This window comes from Phacochoerus africanus, chromosome 12 (genome assembly GCF_016906955.1).
Source record: "Phacochoerus africanus isolate WHEZ1 chromosome 12, ROS_Pafr_v1, whole genome shotgun sequence".
NCBI classification, from domain to species: domain Eukaryota; kingdom Metazoa; phylum Chordata; class Mammalia; order Artiodactyla; family Suidae; genus Phacochoerus; species Phacochoerus africanus.
The window spans coordinates 46,955,445-46,976,481 of record NC_062555.1 but is presented as its reverse complement, the minus strand read 5'-3'; the positions used below and the strand labels follow the sequence as shown (position 1 = coordinate 46,976,481).

General features: G+C 41.8%; 2 protein-coding genes and 1 pseudogene across 11 annotated transcripts in view; 1 reads left to right on the top strand and 2 right to left on the bottom strand.

Moving 5' to 3' along the window:
• Positions 1-2,264, bottom strand: part of LOC125112473 (protein MEMO1-like) — a 30,131-nt pseudogene extending 27,867 nt beyond the window's left edge.
• Positions 1-21,037, top strand: part of ZNF438 (zinc finger protein 438) — a 199,517-nt gene that overhangs the window by 164,719 nt on the left and 13,761 nt on the right. For 4 of the 10 annotated variants that reach the window (XM_047754513.1, XM_047754511.1, XM_047754512.1 and 1 more), the window contains 2 exons: positions 5,525-5,592; positions 18,933-19,016. In XM_047754513.1, coding sequence (XP_047610469.1) covers positions 5,556-5,592; positions 18,933-19,016 — 121 coding nt within the window. In that variant the 5' untranslated portion in view covers positions 5,525-5,555. Of the gene's footprint in view, positions 1-2,691; positions 2,969-5,524; positions 5,593-6,307; positions 6,465-16,902; positions 17,571-18,764; positions 18,846-18,932; positions 19,017-21,037 lie in introns of those variants that run through there. The other 6 variants (XM_047754517.1, XM_047754518.1, XM_047754516.1 and 3 more) reach the window with 6 other exon arrangements.
• On the bottom strand, positions 2,288-2,964 carry LOC125112472 (zinc finger X-linked protein ZXDB-like; the record flags this gene model as incomplete). Its single annotated transcript, XM_047754640.1, is given in 2 exon segments — positions 2,288-2,775; positions 2,778-2,964. Coding segments are annotated over 2 exon segments (675 nt in total), but the record flags the coding sequence as incomplete, so codon positions are not given.

Here is a 21,037-nt window from a genome sequence, read left to right as displayed (position 1 = left end):
GTTCTTTAAAGGAAGATTTTTAACTAAAAATTCAGTTTCTTTGAAAATACAGAGCACACTTTTTGAGTGGGCATTGATAGTTTGTATCTTTCAGGAAAATAATTCATTTTATTTAAATCATCAGATTATTGCCAAAATGTTACTTGTAATGGACGCTTTTATCTTTTTAATAGCAATGGTATCTGTAGTGATGTCACCACTCTCATTCCTGATACTGGTCATTTGTGTGTTCTTTCTCCTGATTAATTTCACTAAAAGTTCGTCAACTTTATATATTCTCAAAGAATCTGATTTTGATCTAATTAATTTTATCTCTTTTTTCTGTTGTCCATTTCACTTAACATCGTCTTTGATTACTTATTTCCTTTCTTCTACTTAATTTGGGTTAAATGAACTTTTCTAGTTTTTAAGGTGGAAATTGAGGTCATTGACTTGAGAACAGGTCTTTTCTCTTTTTTTTTTTTTTTTAGTTGTGTAGCCCTTTATTAGCAACTAAAATAGAAGGTATCTGTTGTACAACATGGGTAGTAATTGACCATAACTGGAGATTTATTATATTCTAATACAGATCATTTATAAATACAATTTCTTTATTAAAAAGCTTCCACCCTTTTTGTTTGTGTACAATTTGCAAAACTATTCTGAAAGAGGAGTATAGGCACACAAGTCTGCAAAGAGTGCAAATTTAGGATATGGTAAATGCTTTCCAAGTTACTCTCAGCAGTTCCCATCATGGCTCAGCCAAAGCATATCTGACTAGTATCCATGAGGATGCAGATTCAATCCTTGGCCTCGCTCAGTGGGTTAAGGATCTGGCGTTGCCATGAGCTGTGGTGTAGGCCGCAGACTCTACTCAGATCTGGCGTTGCTGTGGCTGTGACGTAGGCCAGCGGCTACAGCTCCGATTTGACCACTAGCCTGGGAACATCCATATGCTGTGGGTGCAGCCCTAAAAAAGACAAAAACAAAATAAAACAAGCAAACAAAGGAGAACAAGTTACTTTAAAAAAACTGACGTCCACAACTGGTCCTTTACATTGCCTTTTTTGATCAAAATATTTTGAGGCCAGCCTTCCTTCCACTGCTCTAAACTATAAAGCACTGTTTTAATGAGCTGAAATTAAGGAGGTTCTATACCTACTAAAAAAGAAGAGAAGAAAATTCTATTAGTTTGAGTTTCAGAATCCCCCCAAACCAGGACCAGTATCTTGGTAAGGGTTCAGTTGGGGCCCTGGACAGAGAATGAGTCTGTGCAGGTGGCATCCCTGAGGATTCAGAGCTTCGGTGAACAGTGAGTGCTCCAGCTGCTTAACTCACTGATCTGTCTGGCCAGTTTCTATACTGGCTTGACTGGGCATAATTCAAAAAGGAGAAGCTCATGTTCATTCTTCTGTAGCTCTGTGATAGCACTTAATAATACCCCAATGGGATGTCTTCCACATTATAGTATGATGGTATTTCTTCAAGTGAAAGGGTCTAATTGTTCTATAATACTCATACCCGTTTTATCTAGATGTTCACAGGATCTATAAATCTCCCCCTAGGATTCATCATAGTAACTGTAACAGAACCTTTGACCCCCAATGGCAGAAATCAGAAAAAAAAAACCACAAAGAGATTATTAGGATCCGCTAGATATTTACTGAAGAGTTTTCTGAATTCCTGTTCTTTTGACTCAGTCAGCTCTAACCAACACAGGAATAATGGTAAACTCATCCTATGGCTTTCCATGGCTTTAGCTGCATAAGGCAAATGCATTTCAATACTGTGTTCATCTTCATCTGTCTGCAGAGACATGCGTTCAAACATTCCTTTCTTCCATAGTTCTCTGTAAATCTTTTGGTCAGTACCAAGATCATACAGAGGTGTCATATATACACGCACGCACACACACACACACACACACACACTGAAAAGTGCACATTGAGAAAGGGACATATGATGAGAAGGCCCAAGGATGAAAATGCTCCAGGTAATAGATGGATCCACTTGTTTGAAGCATGAGCAGCATGAGACCCATGGTAGGAATATCCAGCATGGGGTGCAGCAATGGCTGTAGCAGGTCTTTTTGTTGACTGTACTTGTGAAAGCCAACCTTCTAGCTGTGCATTCGGCCTGAGACCGTGTACCAGCTCCCCCCCCACCCCGCCGGGCGCGACTGCTTCCCGGCAGACCACTGGGTTGGACATCCTGGCGCCTGTGCCGCCTATGTTGCACGAGGATGAATGAGGAGGCGGCGGCAGGAGCGGCTCCCCCAGGGGAGGAGACAACACGGACCCAGCCCAAGAGGAGGCGGTAGCGGGGAAGGGATCCGCCCGGCCCAGGAGGAAGAGGAGGAGGAGATGGCAACCGGGGCAGTGACGGCGGCGGCAGCAACAATCATTACAAACTCTGGCGACCGCCGGAAGATGAGGCCCGTGGCCGCTTTACCGAAGCCCAGAAAGCCCTGGCCCCGGCCCCCGGAGTTGCCGCGGCTCCGCAACTCGGGCGGCTTCCGCTGAGCCGCCCCCACGGCCTCCTTCCCCTCGCGGCCGGCCTCCACCCGGAGCCAACACCAGTGACCCCACCTCCGCGACTCCGCGCCCTGGCCCTCCCCCCACCCCCCGCGGGACTCCCCGCCTCCACCCCACCCCACCCCGGGGGCGCTCCTGCCCGCCCGGCCCGGCCCGGTCTGCTGGCCCCGCCCGGCCCCGCTCTCCGGCCGCCGCGCGGCGAGGTTAACGGCAGACACCGGACAATCCTGACAGCATCTGGGGTCCGGCGGCCCCGCAAGGAGCAGCGGCGGCTGCTGCTCTGTGCACACAAAAGCCCAGGGCCAGGGCCTGAACAGAGAAGGCAGCCCGAGAAGAGCCAATGCTTCCTTACTCGCCACTTCCTTACTTGCCACTTCAATAGGTCTTTTCTCATGTAGATGCTCAGTGCTCTAAATTTCCCCCTCTGTACTGCTTTGATGGAATCACACATTTTGGTAGGTTGTGTTTGCATTTCATTCAGTTCAAAACACATTCTAATTTTCTTTTTGATTTCTCCTTTGACCCATAGGTTATTTATAGGTGCGTGATTTAGTCAACCCATGTTCAGAGAGTTTCCAGATATAGTTCTGTTATTTTGGCTTCTTTTATTCCACTGTGGTCAGAGAACATACCTTATATGATTTGAACCCTCTTAAGTGTATTGAGTCTTGTTTTTATGACCCAGAATATGGTGTCTTAATAAAAGATGTCATGTGCATTTGCAAACAATGTGGAATCTGTTGTTTTGGGTGGAATGTTCTGTAACTGTCAATTAGATCAAGTTGGTTTATAGGGTCATTCAAATCCCCAGAGTCCTTAGTGATTTTCTCTCCACTGCTTTTATTATTGTTAACTATTCTGTATTTCTCCTTGCAGTTCTGTCCGTTCTTGCTTTATATATTTTGGAGCTCAGTTATTAGGGACATAAATATTTAGGATTTTTATGTCCTTTGAATGAGTTGTCCTTTTTTAATTATGAAATTATAAATGTTTGGTAATAGTCTTCACTTTTTAATCTGCTTTTTCTGATATAGCCACTCCACCTTTTTTTGACATGTCTAATGTGCTAACAATTCTATGCATTGTAATCTTTATCTTCTATATTATAGTTTATATCTCTGGAAATTTTTATATGGGCTTTTTTTTATCTTTCTTGTCTATACTTAACTTTTTGAACATATAAAATACAGCTACATACATAATAGACCTTGGCTGCTAATTCTAACATCGTCGTCAGTTCATGGTCGGTTCTTACTATTTTCTACACTATGGCTCATATTTTCCTGCCTCTTTGTATTACTTGCTCAATTCTTTATTAGATGTCAAACAGCCTGAATTTTACTTTGTTGGGCGATGGATATTTTTGTCTTTCTATAAATATTCTTGAGCTTTGTTCTAAAAACACAGCTAAGACACTTGGAAACAGTTTGAGCCTTTTAGGTCTTTTAGGGTGTGTTTTGTGAAACCAGAGAAATGCTTGATGTAGGGCTAATTATTCCCTCTTAGTAAAGCAAGATTCTTCTTTGTAGTCTACCCGGCGTCCTGCGAATCAGGTGTGCTTTTAGTCCAGCTGGTGGGCGCAGGCGATGGTCTCATGCTTCTGGGAGTGTTGGGCACAGGAGTCTTTGCCTGGCCTCAGGTGGTTCCCTCATCTGGAGGTGCTAATGATCAGCACAAAAGGGAACACCGGATGGGGACCTTCTTTGCTGCTCTCTCTCTCCAGCTCTTTTCTCTGTTACTCTGGGATTCTCCACCAGGGTTCTCCCTTCCTGCAGCCTCACCTGCTTCTCAAAGATCAGTCTTTAGGACCCAGAGTCCAGTGTGTTGAACGATTGTTTCTTATGTTTTATCTGTGTCAGGGTTATTTCAAAAAGAAGAGTAAATCTGGTCTCTGTTAACTCAATCTTGGCTAGAAACAGAACTCATGCCCTTTAATTTTACCTCATTTTCTAATTTAAAAACATTTAAAACTTTTTTAAAGTTTTTTACCTTAATGGCTTCTCTCTTTGGTATCATGCTTAGAAACACCTCTGTGTTTGAAGGCTTATATATTTACCTAAATCTTTTCAAGGACTTTAATGGGTTTATTTGTACATTCAAATAGTTTATTAATATGGATCCCTGTATTCTAGAAAATTTGGAAAATAGCTAAAATGGAAAGAAAAACACCTATAATTACATCAAGTACAAGGCCATTATACATATTAACATACTTCTTATCATGCGTTTTTTTCTGTGCCTTTGTAATCCTAGTGTGTATGTCATTTAGTGTGTTCACCCACGATATTGAGTCATCAGTATTTTCCATGTTGCCACATCATCTTCAAAATTGCATTTTAACGACTGAACTATATTTCGTCAAATGGCTATATTGCAGTTACACTGTTAAACATTGTAGTTATTTTTCTTAGAAGCTAGGGAACCTTAACTTTATCTACTTGCACATCTCCCTGACCCTGCAAGGGCAGAGATACAGACACAGCCCCCTTTGCAGTGTGTTGTTGCTTCCCTCTCCAAACCCACACCAGTGCAATCAGTAAAATCCTGGCTGTATGAAATGAGAGGAAATAAAAAACTTCAGTTTTCTAATGGTTCAGTCCATTTCTTATTATCATATAGTTGTAAGTAGAAAGGTTTTTTTAAAAGCTTGTAATTTATGGAGTTCACGTTGTGGCTCAGCAGGTTACAAAACCAACTAGTATCCACGAAAACATGGGTTAGATCCCTGGCCTTGATCATTAGGTTAAGGATCCAGCATTGCCATGAGCTATGGTGCAGGTTGCAGATGTGGCTCAAATCCCATGTTGCTGTGGCTGTGGTGTAGGCCAGCAGCTGCAGCTCTGATTCTGCTCAACTCCTGCCTAGCCTGGGAACTTCCACATGCTGCAAGTACGGCCCTAAAGAGCAATACATAAATAAATAAACAAAAAGATTGTAATTTTTATTTTTGTGTGTGTTAATATGGCATCTCAACTATTTTCTAATGATTTTTTGTGCTTGGTTATTTTTAGGGAAGTTGTTATTCAAGTCAAATACATCATAATGCAGAATTCCTTGTCAGTACCACCAAAAAATCAAGGTAAGATAAACCATGCTTGGGAAAGTGGTCATGTGTGTGGTATAAAGAGTCTAATTGATACATTTAATGTCACTATCCTCTAACCATAAGATGACTTATTCCTTGGAACTAAGAAAAAAAATTCTAATTATATATGAAAGTTGATTTCCTTTGGTAAATTACTTGAGTGCCTGTGGATTCCTGGTTTACAAGGATACAGCTCCTTTATTGAGAGCTTCTTGAGAGCAGGGCCATCTCATTGCACTCAAAACTCACAGCCCAGCCTGTTAACTGGCACCAAGAGATGTCAAATGAAGTTCCAGGGTATTGGCTTTAATGAAGCAGAATGATATGTTTTAGGGAGAAGGGTGTTTACCATATATATATATATATATATATATATATATATATATATATATATATTCATGCACACGTATGCACAGATAACACACATGGAGAAAGAGGGATATTTGCGTATATGTTTTTGTCCTATTTCTTCCCATGTACCCTTTAAAAAAAGAAACCTAAGGAAAAAAAAAACATTTCCCCTCCATATGATTTTTTTAAAAAGAAAATCAGGATTTTTAAACAAGAGTTCCTAAACCTTTCAGAAGAGCAGTTTACAGGTGGAGATAGAGTCATTTCTGAATAAAGAATAATTATGTTTTTCTCAGTATAAAGGGCAAAGTCTAACCTTTAAGAGGAATTCAAATCTTTCCCCTGCCGCTCCAAACAGGAGAGAAGTTTTGAAGAGAGAGAAAAATACTGTCTTTAAATGATTCAAAATTGGGCATCCTTAGCAGAAGGCGTAACTTTCAGTGAATGGAGGGAATTTGCTATAAAGAACCCTTAACTGGAGCAAACGTGCTTTGCTCGTTCCAGCAGAAATAAAGGTAATATCCTAACTATAAAGAGCTTGGGATCTGTTTGAAAGTCTTTTTTTCTTTCTTTCTTTCTTTTTACAGCTGCACCTGCAGCATATGGAAGTTCCCAGGCTAGGGGTCGAACTGGAGCTGTAGCTGCCGGCCTACACCACAGCCATGGCAACAGTGGATCCAAACCACATCTGCAACCTACACCGCAGCTTGCAGCAATGCCAGATCCTTAACCCACTGAGCGAAGCCAGGGATCGAAGCCACAAGGGGAACTCCTGTTTGAAACTCATTTCTGTCACTGAATTGCATAATCTTAGGTACATCACTTGACCTTAAGCTTCTCATCTGTGAATCTATAAAATGAAGGCAGTGAGTCCTACCCTATAGGTTACATGGAGATTAAAGGAGATGCTCTATGTAAATCACCCCATGTATTGCTGACTGCAGAGCAGGCACTTACACGGTGATCGTGGCTCTTGCCCCCTCATGGTGTCTATTAATATCTGGACTCTCTCCATCTATGGAGGCTGATACAACACGATGGGCATGTTGGCCTCCCTCTTGGGATGCCTGCCAGCCTTCGACGGCCAAGCCTGACCCAAGGGGACTCCTGGGAAGCGAACACAGAGCAGACCCCCTGGCTTGGCCCTCATCCAGGCCTTGGGCCCTAGGGAAAGGAAGAGTCCTCAAGACCCATACACGCTCTAGCCCTGAACACTAGGGCAGGAAAGGAGGCAGAAAGGAGGAGAGCAGACACTACCTTGGGTTAAGTAAAAGGGTACGCTGTCCATGAGTATTTCTGCTCTGTACCCTTTGGAAGGCTTCTGCCGTGGTAGGAGCTGATCAAGGGCTTGGCAGTTCAGTATCTGAGCGGGTATCACCTCCTTCCTCAAGCAGGCAAGGAGAGGTACGCCTGCATAGAAGAAGGCGTGCTGGACCAGATGTCAGGAAAGCTGGGCTCCTGTCCTGGATCTGCCTCCAACCAGCTCTGGAACCTCGGAGAAGCTATTTTGCCCCTAAGCTTCGGACTCTCCTGTTAGGAAAGCCAGTATTCCTGAGCATTCTTTCCCAGCTCTTAACAGGTCATGAGTCCATGTGAGTAACTAAGCACTGAGCTGCTTGGTTTCTGGCTGATACGGGGAAGTAAAGCTGGTCAGCTCTCACACCCCTCACCTGCTCTACTCCCCTCAAGGCTTGTTTTGTCTTGGTTTTGTGTCTGCCTCTCTGAGCGGTCGTGGAAGCTTGGTTACCTCCATTGACTTGACCAGAATAGACGATGCCCTCAAGCCTAGCTAAGATGCAGTAGCTCTAGCAAATCCTTCATCCGTCGTTCCTGAGACCAAAGATGCTTAAGCCCCAAACCCAGAATTTGACAGAGAAAGAGATGTGATAACTAAAAGAGCTCAATGAAAATCACGTGCCTCAGTGTGATAGTCACTCCACCTACAACTTTACATCCTTCATTTTATTTAATCCTCACAGTGTTCAATTTTATCTTTCTTTCTCTGATTCAGGGATATTAGAATCTTTTGCCAACGTCAACAACTAGTTCAGTGAGGGAGCTAAGAGTTGAACCTACGTCCATCAAAATTCAAAACTGTTTGTCCCTTTGTGTCTGTCTCACCATAAATTTATAAAGCATATCACTACTCTGTTTTTAGATTATCCCCCTTTTTCTTCTCTGATCAGACCTATTATGCTTAATTATTAGTAATTTTAGTAAATAACTTAAAAAGTCATTTCAATCCAAAGTTGGCAGAAATTAGAATTTGTATCATAGGAAAGTGTATCAGTAAGGGAAAATAGTGTAATTCATATGAAGCCTAAGAAATGCCCAGTTATTAATTAATCAACTCATTTATCAAATGCTTTCTATGTGTCCTGGATTACTAGTAATATTTTTTAACAAAGAAAAATTCTAGGCTTTTACATTATGATTGTGTTTATATTTCTTTAATCAAATAGAATCATTTATGGGACATGAGAAGTTTGCAGGTCACATGATATTTATTAATTAAATGCTGAGTGATTTATTTAACAAATCATTGATAGCTGTCTGTAAATTTCAGTCATTTGGAATTTCAGACTTAAGGATGCACACACATACACACTCTACACAGTAACGTGTGACATTCAGGCAGGCCATCACCAGCACAGCTGTGGGGGCGTAGAAAGATCCATGGCATCATGTACTCTCTTCTAATAAACTTTCATATGCTAGAAGCAAATTTAATGATCACCAAGGTTACCAGAAACTGTGCCAGATGCTGTGAGGGGTCCAGCAATAAATCAGACAGAGCCTATGCTTTTACAAAACACAAACCCTATTAGAACAGCAGATAATGTATGTAGTTAACCAGAGTAAAGCATGACAAATGCCATATTAGAACCTGAGTGTGACGTACTCTGAGAACTTGGCTGCAGGGACAGTGGGTTAGTTGGGACTGATAAGGAAACACAGCAGAAGAAGGTATTTGCTCAGGACATCAGCACACGTGTAGAAGTCAAGTCATTTGGAGTGGCGTTGCAGGGGTCAAGGGATATGGATTTAAAGCTAAGAAAGATCTAGAGGAAACTAATTAAAATTTCAATGTCAGAGTTCCCACTGTGGCTCAGCAGGTTAAGAACCCAATGTAGTATCCGTGAGGATGCAGGTTTGGTCCCTGGCCTGGCTCAGTGGGTTAAGGCTCTGGCATTGTAGTGAGCTACAGTGTAGGCCTGCAGCTGCAGCTCTGATTTGACCCCTAGCCTGGGAACCTCCATATGCCACAGGTGCAGCCCTAAAAAAAATTTTTTTTAAACTACAGTGCCTTCAATTTAAATGTTTTCTAATTTTAGATGTAACATCACTCAGATAATTTGTACCACATCAAAAGCCTTCCATTATGATAGTGCCTTATTTTTCCTTTCTGTGTGAAGGTATTACTTTACAGAATCTCCAAAAATTCATTAGACTTAATTTTGTCACCGTTTTCTGTCTTATGCTTTCAGGATTTGGAGATAGGATTTATAGTTTTCTCATACTTTCCTATTTTTTTGTTTGATATCTTCAAGTGATAATCTAAGAAAAGATAAGGATATGTATTTCGTGCTGGAAAACAAGAAATTGTAGCAAGTGATAGAGCATATTTTCGGGAAAGAAAAGGCATGAAAACAGCATGCTAAGGCCAACTACATTTATAACTTCCACTTTAAATTGGTTGAAGGAAAGAAAACCACTACAGGGATGGACAAGGCAAATGAATTTATTTACCTGCCAGGTGGGGAACCTCGCCAGATGGTTCTCTGGGAGGGACAATTTATGGTTTTTATGTGCTAGGAAGTTCACCGTGGCTGTGCTGGCGAAGGGTGGAAGTGTACAATTTGAAGAGGTCAGGATGAACCTTAAGGTCCCCACATGGGGAGTTCCCATCGTGGTACAGTGGTTATCGAATCCAACTAGGAACCATGAGGTTGCGGGTTCCATCCCTGGCCTGGCTCAGTGGGTTGAGGATCCAGTGTTGCCATGAGCTGTGGCGTAGGTTGCAGACACGGCTTGGACCCCTTGTTGCTGTGGCTCAGGCTTAGGTCGGCAGCTGCTGTTCCAATTCGACCCCTAGCCTGGGAACTTCCATATGCAGCGGGAAGAGGCCCTAGAAAAGACAAAAAGACAAAAAAAAAAAAAAAGAAGTCCCCACATGGTTAATTAAAACAAGCCCCAGTGTTCATTGGTCAGGAGAGAGCCTTCTATAGGGCAGGTCTATTTTACTGGAGTCACTCAAAACTCTTAGACGTTTTGCCCGCTTCACAATTCCACCCTGCCGTCTCTTCAGCAAGTGGACTACTGAGCGGAAAGGTCTTACAGAGGCCTTCTAGCACTTTCCTGCGGTCTGTCATAACATTTGTATTGTTTAAACACAGTTATCAAACAGTGCATGCTATTTTTACCCAATGAGAGTAGTAATAACTGGAGCTGAGAAGATGGCAGCTGCTTTGAGGCAAGACATCGTGGGTCTTAATGACCCCCTCGGAAGCATTGCTGTTAGTGAAACACACACAGAACAGCTCCTCCTAATTTTCCAAACGTGTGCATTATTTAGCCGTGAAGCCATGGCCATTACTGTCTATCAGGGGAATTCAGATCTGGAGCTGTTAAAAACAACAACAAAAAACCAACTACCCTGGATTTTCTGTTTCAATAAAATACTTTAAAAATAATCATGGCATGGCCTAAAAATGTATTCTTATGTCTCATAGGCATAAAAATATGTACTTACATCTTACAGACATAAACATTTTGGTTTTAGTTAAGTATAGCATGTCAGAACTCAAGGGACATTTAGGGTAGCTAGGCAATAATATTCATTTTTTTTAAGCTCAGGAAAATGATCTTACTTATTTTAGACCCTTAGTATCAGGTTCTTTAGAAACTTCTTTATGAATTTTCTGTCTTCGCAGGCTTTTAAAGAACCTTGACATGCAGTGGGTTCTCAAGTACATATTCAGTTTTGTTAAAAATAGTTTAACCTCTCAAGCATTTTTTTTTAAATCATATTTTTCAGATGTTATGAAAACATTTTAATCTCTACGGCTTAATGGAACACCAAGCTGAAGTTCTCAAATCTGCATGTTCATTTAACAAATTTTTTATTGCCTTTGGGGAGGCAGTGAGCAAAGGGAGGGGGAGAGGAGAACTAGACGAAGGTCTATTCTCTTAAAACTCAGTTTTAGTGAATAAAACTGGGCTGTCTGTCGAAGCAGGAGTTTACCTTTCATGAGGATTTAACCTAAAAATGGTCTATTGCCTTTCTATCAACTGCAGTTTCCCTCTTTTGAACATGGTATAGGAAGTGTTTCCTGAGCTCTGTCTGTTTTTTCTTCTCTCCTCCCCTCTCCTCCCAGGCTGGGGAAGGAACACCACGCTAAAAGCTGGACAGCTGGGCTGTCTTATTCTTTTGCCCTTCTCTCTAGGCTCTGATCTTGGCTGAATCATTGAGCCTCAGTCCTTTCATCTTTCAAATGGGGGTAATAAGGGCTGCCTTGAAGCAGTCAAATAAGATAAGGTACAGTGGGTTCTTGCCATTTGCAGTGGTTACATTCTGTAAAGTCGCCACCAACTCTGAATTAGCTCATACTGAGCCAGTGCTCCCAGGGGAAATACCAGGCTAGGTTCCTGTGAGCCTCTAGTCGCCACACAGCATTTTCATCAGCTCTCAATACAGAACCTAGTTTTACGAATGTTTCTGTCGAAAGACACCTCATTTAATTTATCTTGTTGGTTCCTTAACATTAGTTGACCTCACAGACACAGCATTCTAACTCATGCCTGAACAAAGCTTATCTCACACACATTTTTTCTGTAGGTACATCAGGCTTCTAATATTTGGCAACACTAGAGAGCATATCAACAGTATGCTTGGGGGCCATTTGGAACAGTGAAATCACTAACGAAAAGGAAAAAACACACAAAAAATGCTGCACTAAATAGACTGCAGAAAGGGCACTTGTTTACAGTGTGGGAGCTGAAACAAGGTGGAACATTGACTGCTGCTATTAATGTGACTCAAGACATTTTGCCTCTGGGTGCCTACAGGTGACCCCGGAAGTGCCACTGGCATGGATTTGGGAGTTGCAAAGAAACTTTAGCAAGCAGATGAATTCACACAGACTCTGCAGATGAGGATTAATTGCATATGAATGCACTTTTGTAAATTCTTTGAGCACAATATAAATCTCAGCAGGAGCTGCAGAATAAAAGTTCTTTTGGAACGCAGAATAACTTTGTGCAAAGTTGATATTACCAGTGCCAAGTTAATCAAGTAATAAATGTCTTATTTGAAAGCAGCCACAAGTTCTTAGGTCAGTAAAGCTACAAAGACAACTGTTATTGTGAGTTCTTTGGCTCTTCAGCACTCACATTTAATGCACAGTAGCAAGGAGAACCACTGTAATTTGATGCTTTGCATTTAGTGGTTAACTTGGCTTTGTGACCTCATTACAGGGGCTAGGGAGAGGGGGGGAGCATTCCCTGTGTATTACCAAAATATTATGTTTCTAAATATGTGACATTCATATGGAAACATTTTGATCTTAACTAGTGGTGTAAATGCTGTTCCTGGACTTTTGGTACCATTTTACCTTGCAGACCAAGTACAAATTGACATTTTCAAGCTGGTTTTGGTTAACTCCTTAATGTTGGAAATTGGAACTTTCCAGGGTAATAACCTCTGCAAAACACTGCTATAAGTATTAGTGTGTTATTCTGTTGACAGAGGTACAAATGGAAAACACTCACGTACCTATAGAAATTTCCTTGTAGAACAAAATGGAAATGACCCAGGTGGCCTAAAATTTAGCAGGTAGACCTCACACTGGAAGTTATCCTCCTATTTGTGATAAAATACTAGAGCTTGGAATATTCTTCTTAGGAAATTCAGATCATGAGTATTTTTGTTGTCTGAAGAAACCACATTTCCATCGCTTAAAAAGGAAGCCACTAATCAGATCATCTCCTCGGGCCTGTATCGATATTGGTGTAGCCATTTGGCAGCCGAGTCTCAGAAACTCCCAATTAACCATGTAAATATATTTCATAGCATCCCATCTCACTTTGTCAGAACCCCTGCTGCCTTTATGTCATTAACGTAAATGCAGGTGCAAATAGCATTTATGTACTTTGATAGGAAGCCGTTGGAGACCTCTCACTGTGGGACCCAACGCTTTCAGATTGTGTACATCTGTTCAGATAATGTCTCCAGCCCCAGTGACATGAACAGGAGGATGGAAACATCTGCCCCTGAGACCATTTGCCATATAGCAGATGCTTACATCTTTATGCAGATGGTTGGAGGGATAAGTTCAATAGGGATAAAAGGAAAGAAGTTTGACAGAGGTATTTAGAATGTTACCCAAGCCCAAAGTGCAGGCTTTGTATTTTGTCTAATAGGAAGAGAAATTCATACATCTAGTGTGCTTTTAATAGAGTGAACACACTGTTCTTGTCTTTAAATTAATGGGCACCAAAATCCCAAAAATGTTTACAGAATTTCCAACATCCAACTTCTATTAGAAACAGCAACTTATGATTATTTTGGTTTTGATTAAGTTTTATTTATTTATTTATTTATTTATTTATTTATTTTGTCTTTTTAGAGCTGCACCCACGGCATATGGAAGTTCCCGGGCTAGGGGTCAAATACCTGCCTACACCACAGCCACAGCAACTCAGGATCCGAGTCCCGTCTTCGACTTACACCACAGCTACAGCAATGCCGGATCCTTCACCCATTAAGCAAGGCCAGGGATTGAACCCGCGTCCTCATGGATCCTAGTCAGATTGGTTACTGCTGAGCCACGATGGGAACTCCCTTTATCAAGGGAACTCCCTTGATAAAGTAGCTTTTAAATGATTTTGAATCCATTTCTTTTTGTTAAAAGAAAAATTCTGGAAAAAAATGCTCTATTTTTTCAAACGTTTGTAAGAATACTAAGAGAATCTTGTGATATTTCTTAAAATTGGAGAAAAAATACAAGTACCATTAGTTTAAATTTAGTGTATAAGATATTCCATGAATATAAATTCAAATTAAGTAAAATAAGTTTTGATGCATTACATATTGATATTATTTTTGTCAAAATTTTTTATTTAAGCTGTATTTTAACATTTCCAACTAGTGATATTTAATTGTAATTTATATTAGGATAAATTACCTTTAAAGACTGTATTTTCACAGCTCTATCCTGTGGATCTGCCATATTATACTTGCACAAGGGAAAAAGGCTAAGGAAACAAAAAGTTACCAATCAAAGGACATTTCCAGATTTATTTTCTATTCTCATTTACACACAGTGACAACAACAACTAATCACAGAATCAAAGAGCTGACCTTATCTAGTCAGCCGTTCTCAAATGTTTTAGTTTTAGGCCCCTTTACACTCTTAAAAACTGTTGAGGATTCAAAGAGTATTTGTTTATGTCAATTATATTTATTGGGATTTACCATATTTGAGAAGTCATTTTAACATAACAGTGATGTCACTGTATGTATTTGTGAGTTCATTTTAACATAACAGTAATCTCCCTACAGCATAACCTAAATAACATCTTTTATGTAGTTGGCTTTATTTTCCAAAGCAAAAAATTAGTGAGAAGACTAGCATTGATTTACGTTCTTTGCAAATCTTTAAAGTCTGGCTTCATTGAAAATGGTTGGAATCTCATATCTGGTCCTGCATTCACTGCGTTGTGATATATGGTTTATGTTGAAGTATTTGAAGAAAATCCAGCTCTACAGTAACTGGAAAGGGAGGGCCTATTTTAATAGCCTGCTCCGATCATTGTGGATATTTGTCTTTGCTACTACATCAAAACGTGTCAGATAACTATAAATAAGTCTAAACAAGTCAGGGAACAGCTTAAAGTTGAGTTGTCCTGTGAAATTTGAAACATCATCAGTGGACTTCTTATATTCTGGTCCATTTTGGTATGGCTGACACTTGAGTCCTTGACCCATCCAGGCAACATCAGGCATTGGCCTTTTAGAAAACATTTGTTCACTGAGTTATGCAGATCTTCTATATATGTCATTTTCTTCAGTATTTTAAAAATTGTATTTGTTGAAGTAACCACCAGTCTCATCTGAAAAATCATTGCATACAGGGAAGCTTCAAACTCCTGGTGATGGATTCAGGTTTTCCAAAATTCTAATGCTGCTGGAAAGAATGACTTTTATCATTGGCAGTGGATACTGTCAGATGTTTTTTCTTGTAATGACAAGCTTCGTTCACTCCCTTTTGAGAAAATGCCTGCCAAATACCCACATCCGACTATGTTCTCTCAACATATGTCTGTCAGATGTTCTTTCGAGTAAAGATGGTTATTCCTTGCAAAAGCGGCCAACTCAGCTTCAGACCATCACACAGAAGCTGAGGTCAGGCCTCGGGAGGCAGCGGAAGTACTCAGTGGGGACGAACACGTCATCCCACGGAACTGTAAAAAGGCATCTCCAGATCGAGGTTTAATATAAGTGAAATTTTGTCCTGCTTTCTTGTTGTTCTGCCGAAGGAACATGGTGGCCGAGAAGACTGCCGCTTGGACAGTTTGCTGTCACTGCCCAAACTCAGGCTGAGGGGCCAGCACAGGTTTGCTAGTTACCTCCTGCACCTCCTCTGTGCAACACGTACAGGGGTCAACCGGGTAGAAAAGGCCAGTGACATCTTATTTGTATGAAAAGAGTATGGGGACCCTCCCCGGGGTCAGCAGACGATACTTTGAGAGACGAAGCTCTAGGAGGAAATTAAGGCCACTGAGGATTATTATCTTGCTCAGGCTTGTTCCAGTAGTAAATGCTAGAACCCAAACCAGACCTCTGCCTTCTCCCTTCCACTAACTAAAGAGGAGAGTAATACAATTTGTCTTGTTTCCCCTGAGGCCCTTCCCACTCCCCCAACCCCCCAAAAAGGAAAATTCTCAGGTGTTCTATCACATTTGCCAAAGGGGCAGGGCTTGCCACATGAGGAATTTAGAAATTCTTTCAGCATTTTCAGATGCGGACCTAAGACCAAAGTCCTGGCAGTGAACCAAGCAAACCCCTGCTTTCTTGGAGCTTCCGTTCTAGTGGGAGGAGACGGCTAGCACAGTCTCATTATAAAGATACGTGCCACAAAGGGCACTTGAAGCAGAGAAAGAAAACAAGTGAGCATGTGGGGCAGAGCGCTGCCTTTAGTGGGATAGTCAGGGAGGGCCTCCTGATGGCAGCGGCGGGGGGGGCGGGGGGGATTCGAAGATGGTGTAGGGGCCCCGAGGCAGCAGAGGGGCCTGGAGGCAAGTGTTGGAGCAGCATGGCATTGGGAGCACCCCACTTCCTGCCGTAAAAGGCACATCTTCTCACCTTTGATGTCAGGGGACTTGAGATGGATAAGCGTCTACTCATCCCCACCCCAGAAAAGCTGAACTTCCTTGTGTTGTCTGACTAAAGAGCAGGTTAGAAGTAGAAAGAACGGATGGGCCAAGGTCCTGCTGGATGACCGCTCTCTTCCTCCTGAGATATCAGTTGCGACAGGCTGCTGTAACAGTGTGCTGTGAACCGAGTGGCTTCCAAACAACAGAAACTCATTTCTTGAGTCCTCAAGGCCGAATGTGCATGATCAGGGTGCCCACATGGTCAGGTTCTGGTGAGGACCCTCTTCTGGGTTGCAGACCACCTGCTTCTCACTGTGTCCTCACGTGGTGGAAAGAGAGCGGGAGAGAGCTCTCTGGGGTCCCTGTTAAAAAGGCACTAATCCCATTCGTGAGGACTCCACCTCATGACCTGATGACCTCCCAAAGCTCCTCCTCCTCCTCCTGAGAACACGACGCTAGAGGTTAGAATTTCTACATGTGGACTTGAGAGTGGTAGGGAAGGCACAAATCCTCAGTCCAGAGAGAGAGCGAGATCCAGGGGTGGGGTGGGGTGGGGCAGAGGAATCGGGCCTCAGAAAAGTAGGAAAAACCCAGGCTCATCCTAGTGAGAAACTGAAGGGAGTCTGTGAGGGATAAGAAACACATTGTGGAGTAGGTCTGCAATCCGAGACTGGAAACTTTAATTTCATACCATTGTCCAGCATCGACAGGGTTGGATTTCTCCAGTTCTGGGCAGCAGGTAGTGGCAGTAGGAAGCACAGGGTGGGACCGAACAGAGTAAGTGCTGGAGAAAGACACCCTGGGCATGCTGGGAGGATCTGTGGATGATCAGACCTGAAGCCGGCTCCTGGACCAGCAGCGTCTACCTGAGTTCACATCTACGTTGGCACAGAGCCTCAGGGGACAGGGGACGGAGGTGGGCTGTGTCATCACTCCACCTCCTGGGGAAAATGGAGCAGTCCCTCTACAGGTCCTAACTTGTAGATGAGAGTAATGTTTCCTTCAGCCAGGGCCGTAGTTGTCATCCAAAGAACAGTAAAGATACTGATGGAGGAGAAGCTGGGCAGAATTTAAAAAAAAAAAAAAAAAAAAAAAGGGAATCCAGATTGTTTCCACAGCTTTCAAACTGATGCCTTCAGGGTTTTTTGTTTGTTTGTTTTTTAGTAGTTTGGCATTAGCTGAACCTCAGAATCTGTACCCTATATTCGAGATACCTCAGTTAGAACCAGTCTCGTCAGTTCCATGTGAGTAACTAATACCCAAATACAGGTCCTCAGAGCCAGCATTGTCTGGTGCTTCCTATTGTATTTCTTTATTTCCTTCCAGTGTCAGTATGGCAGGTGGTTTCTCTGTGTTAAGGTAAGATGTATCTTGAAGGAAGGAATGAGGAACAGTCAAGACTTAACAAGTAAAAGTTTTAGGGAATAACCATCCACACAACAAATGCATGGTGCTGTGTATTTGCATTTACAAATCATAAACTATTTGACCTAAAAGCTGAAATATAGAAAGATTTGAAGGAAAAACAAACAAACAAAAAAAGAGTTCTAAGTTGGTGTAAGTTGAAGATAAATCAGAAGTGAAAATAAAACATCTGTGAAACTATATTCTACAGCACTGAAACTATTTCTTTTTTTTTTCCAGGGCTACACCAGTGGCACATGGAAGTTCCCAGGCTAGGGATCGAATCAGAGCTGTAGCTGCCAGCCTACACCACAGGGGGATCCGAGCGGCATCTGTGACCTACACCACAGCTCATGGCAACACCAGATCCTTAACCCACTGAGCAAGGCCAGGGATCAAACCCACATCCTCATGGATACTAGTCGGATTTGCTTCCGCTGCACCACCACAGGAACTCCCCGTTGCTTCATTTTTTAAAATGCAGTTTGCATGTTCTTTAAAAATGTTCCATTCTGGAGTTCCCTTCATGGCTTGGTGCTTAACGAATCTGACTAGGAACCATGAGGTTGCAGGTTCGATCCCTGGCCTTGCTCAGTGGGTTAAGGATCCGGCGTTGCCGTGAGCTGTGGTGTAGGTTGCAGACGCGGCTCGGATCCCACGTTGCTGTGGCTGTGGTGTAGGCCAGTGGCTACAGCTCTGATTAGACCCTTAGCCTGGGAACCTCCATATGTCACCAGAGTGGCCCAAGAAATGGCAAAAAGACAAAAAATAAATAAAAATGTTCCATTCTATATTATATAAAGTAAATCTACGTTTGAAATTATGATATAAAAACAGTATCTTCGTGACTCCAATTTTGTGACTTTTAACTATACTGTGGTTGAAACACCGTGACCTTTACCAGTTTAGTTTTATAATCATATTTTGACCAAAAATGAGAACTTTCCAAGCCTGTGCACGTGTCCTAGTTTAATTGTCCCAACTGACTGCACGTTCTGATGTTGAAACCTTCTCTTTCTGTTTATCCCTCTAAGGAAAAGGTTTTCTTCACCAGCCGTCATCCTGTTAGTCATCCCAGAGGCATAACTGTTCCAACTGATATTGAAACGTAAGATGTAAATAGAAGGGGCCCGTTTGTAATTTGCTGGTGGAAAATTTCTCGCCTTGAGACATTCGTGCAGCTCACAAAAGCTCTTTTGCAGGAGATGTTTCCATGGTCACCAGTCCGGGTGAGAAACAGCTGACTCAGAAAATGTTGGAACCTCCTGGAAAAACAGTGTGTGCAGGTATTAGTTACGGGAGAGAGGCAGTCAAATGGACTGATTTGCTGCTTTTTCTTGATGAAGTTATCCAGGCCTTCTCGATTTCCACTGTGTGACTCTGAATATTAACAGTTCTAACAATATTAACAACCCAAAGTAGGAGAGTGGGCTTCGAGGATTTCAAAAGTTTTCCTTTGTCTTGCTTTGTGTCCCCTGTAGGTCATTAGCTCTTAGTTAAATTTTGATGCTACTCAGTCATTACTAGACGTGGGTAAGGTTACAAAATTGATTGATCTGTAATAATGAAGAAAATCTTGTGCACACTACAGTTTTTTCGGTTTTGTTTTTTTGCCAGAAAGATAAATATCGTCTTTCTAAATGCATTAGAAGTTATTTCAGGAGTTCCCGTCGTGGCTCAGTGGTTAACGAATCCGACTAGGAACCATGACGTTGCAGGTTTGATCCCTGGCCTCGCTCAGTGGGTTAAGGATCCAGCGTTGCCGTGAGCTGTGGCGTAGGTCGATGATGTGGCTCAGATCCCCCGTTGCTGTGGCTCTGGCGTAGGCCCGTGGCTACAGCTCTGATTCGACCCCTAGCCTGGGAACCTCCATATGCCGCGGGAATGGCCTAAGAAATGGCAAAAGACAAAAAGACCAAAAAAAAAAAAAAAGTTATTTCAGAGTTCCCTATGTAGATCAGTGGATTGAAAATCCAACTGCAGGGGCTTGAGTCACTGTGGAGGTGCAGGTTTGACCCCTGCCCAGCACAATGGGATAAGGTTGTGGCGTTGCCACAGCTACAACATAGTCATATCTGTGGCTTGGATTCAGTCCCTGTTCCAGAAACTTCCATATGCCATGGGTGCAGCCATAAAATTAAAAAAAAATGTTTTCATATAGTTTTCAACCGTTTTTCGTAAGAAGTTATTTGAAGTTCAAAATAGTTCCTCCCAGAAATAAGGACTGTTAAATGGGGCTTAACACAAATGAAGGGAAATTTGTTGAAAATGAGCATTTTTAAAATGTATTTTTAGATGATAGAGCTTTTCAAATTTACTTTTCATTTGGGACATTAATTATATGACCTGAAAAGAATAATTAGCTACTTGAATTTAACAAAAACCACATTATGTTATTTTTTTAATTACAATTAATATTTTAGGTATTTGGCTTTTAAATTAGTTTGTAATGAATGCTTGCTTCCTCCTGCTTCCTGATATAGTTACATATCAAATTTGTTCAATTGCATGGGCTCTAGTTCCTCTTTGAGTGCCAAATTTTTCTTTCTATACACAAGCTATCTTTTTTAAAAATATATTTTATTGACGTATACTTGACTTACAATGTCATGTTAATTTCTGCTACACAGCAGTGACTCAGTTTTATATATATATTCTTTCTCATATTCTTTTTCATTGTGGTTTTTCACAGGGTATGGAATATAGTTCCCTGTGCTACACAGTAGGACCTTATTGTTTATCCATCCTGTATATAGCAATTTGCATCTGCTCATCCCATACTCCCAGTCCTTCTTCCCCTGCTCCCCCTTCCCCCTTGGTGAACCCAAGTTTGTTCTGTCTGTGAATCAGTTTTTTTCACAGATGTGTTCATTTGTGTAGTATTTTAGATTCCACATATAAGTAATAGATGGTATTTGTCTTTCTCTTTCTGACTTATTTAACTTAGTATGATAATCTCTAGATCCATCCATATTGCTTCAAATGGCATTATTTCACTCTTTTTTTTTTTTCTGTCTTTTTAGGACTGCACCCATGGCATATGGAGGTTCTGAGGCATGGAGTTGAATTGGAGCTATAGTCACTGGCCGATGCCACAGCCACAACTGGGGATCCAAGCCACATCTGCAACCTACACCACAGCTCACGGCAACACAAGATCCTTAACCCACTGAGCGAGGCCAGGGATCTAACCCACGTCTTCATGGATGCTAGTCGGGTTCATTAACCGCTGAGCCATGACAGGAACTCGATATTTCATTCTTTTAATGGCTGAATAATATTCCATTGTGTTTATGTATGTACCACA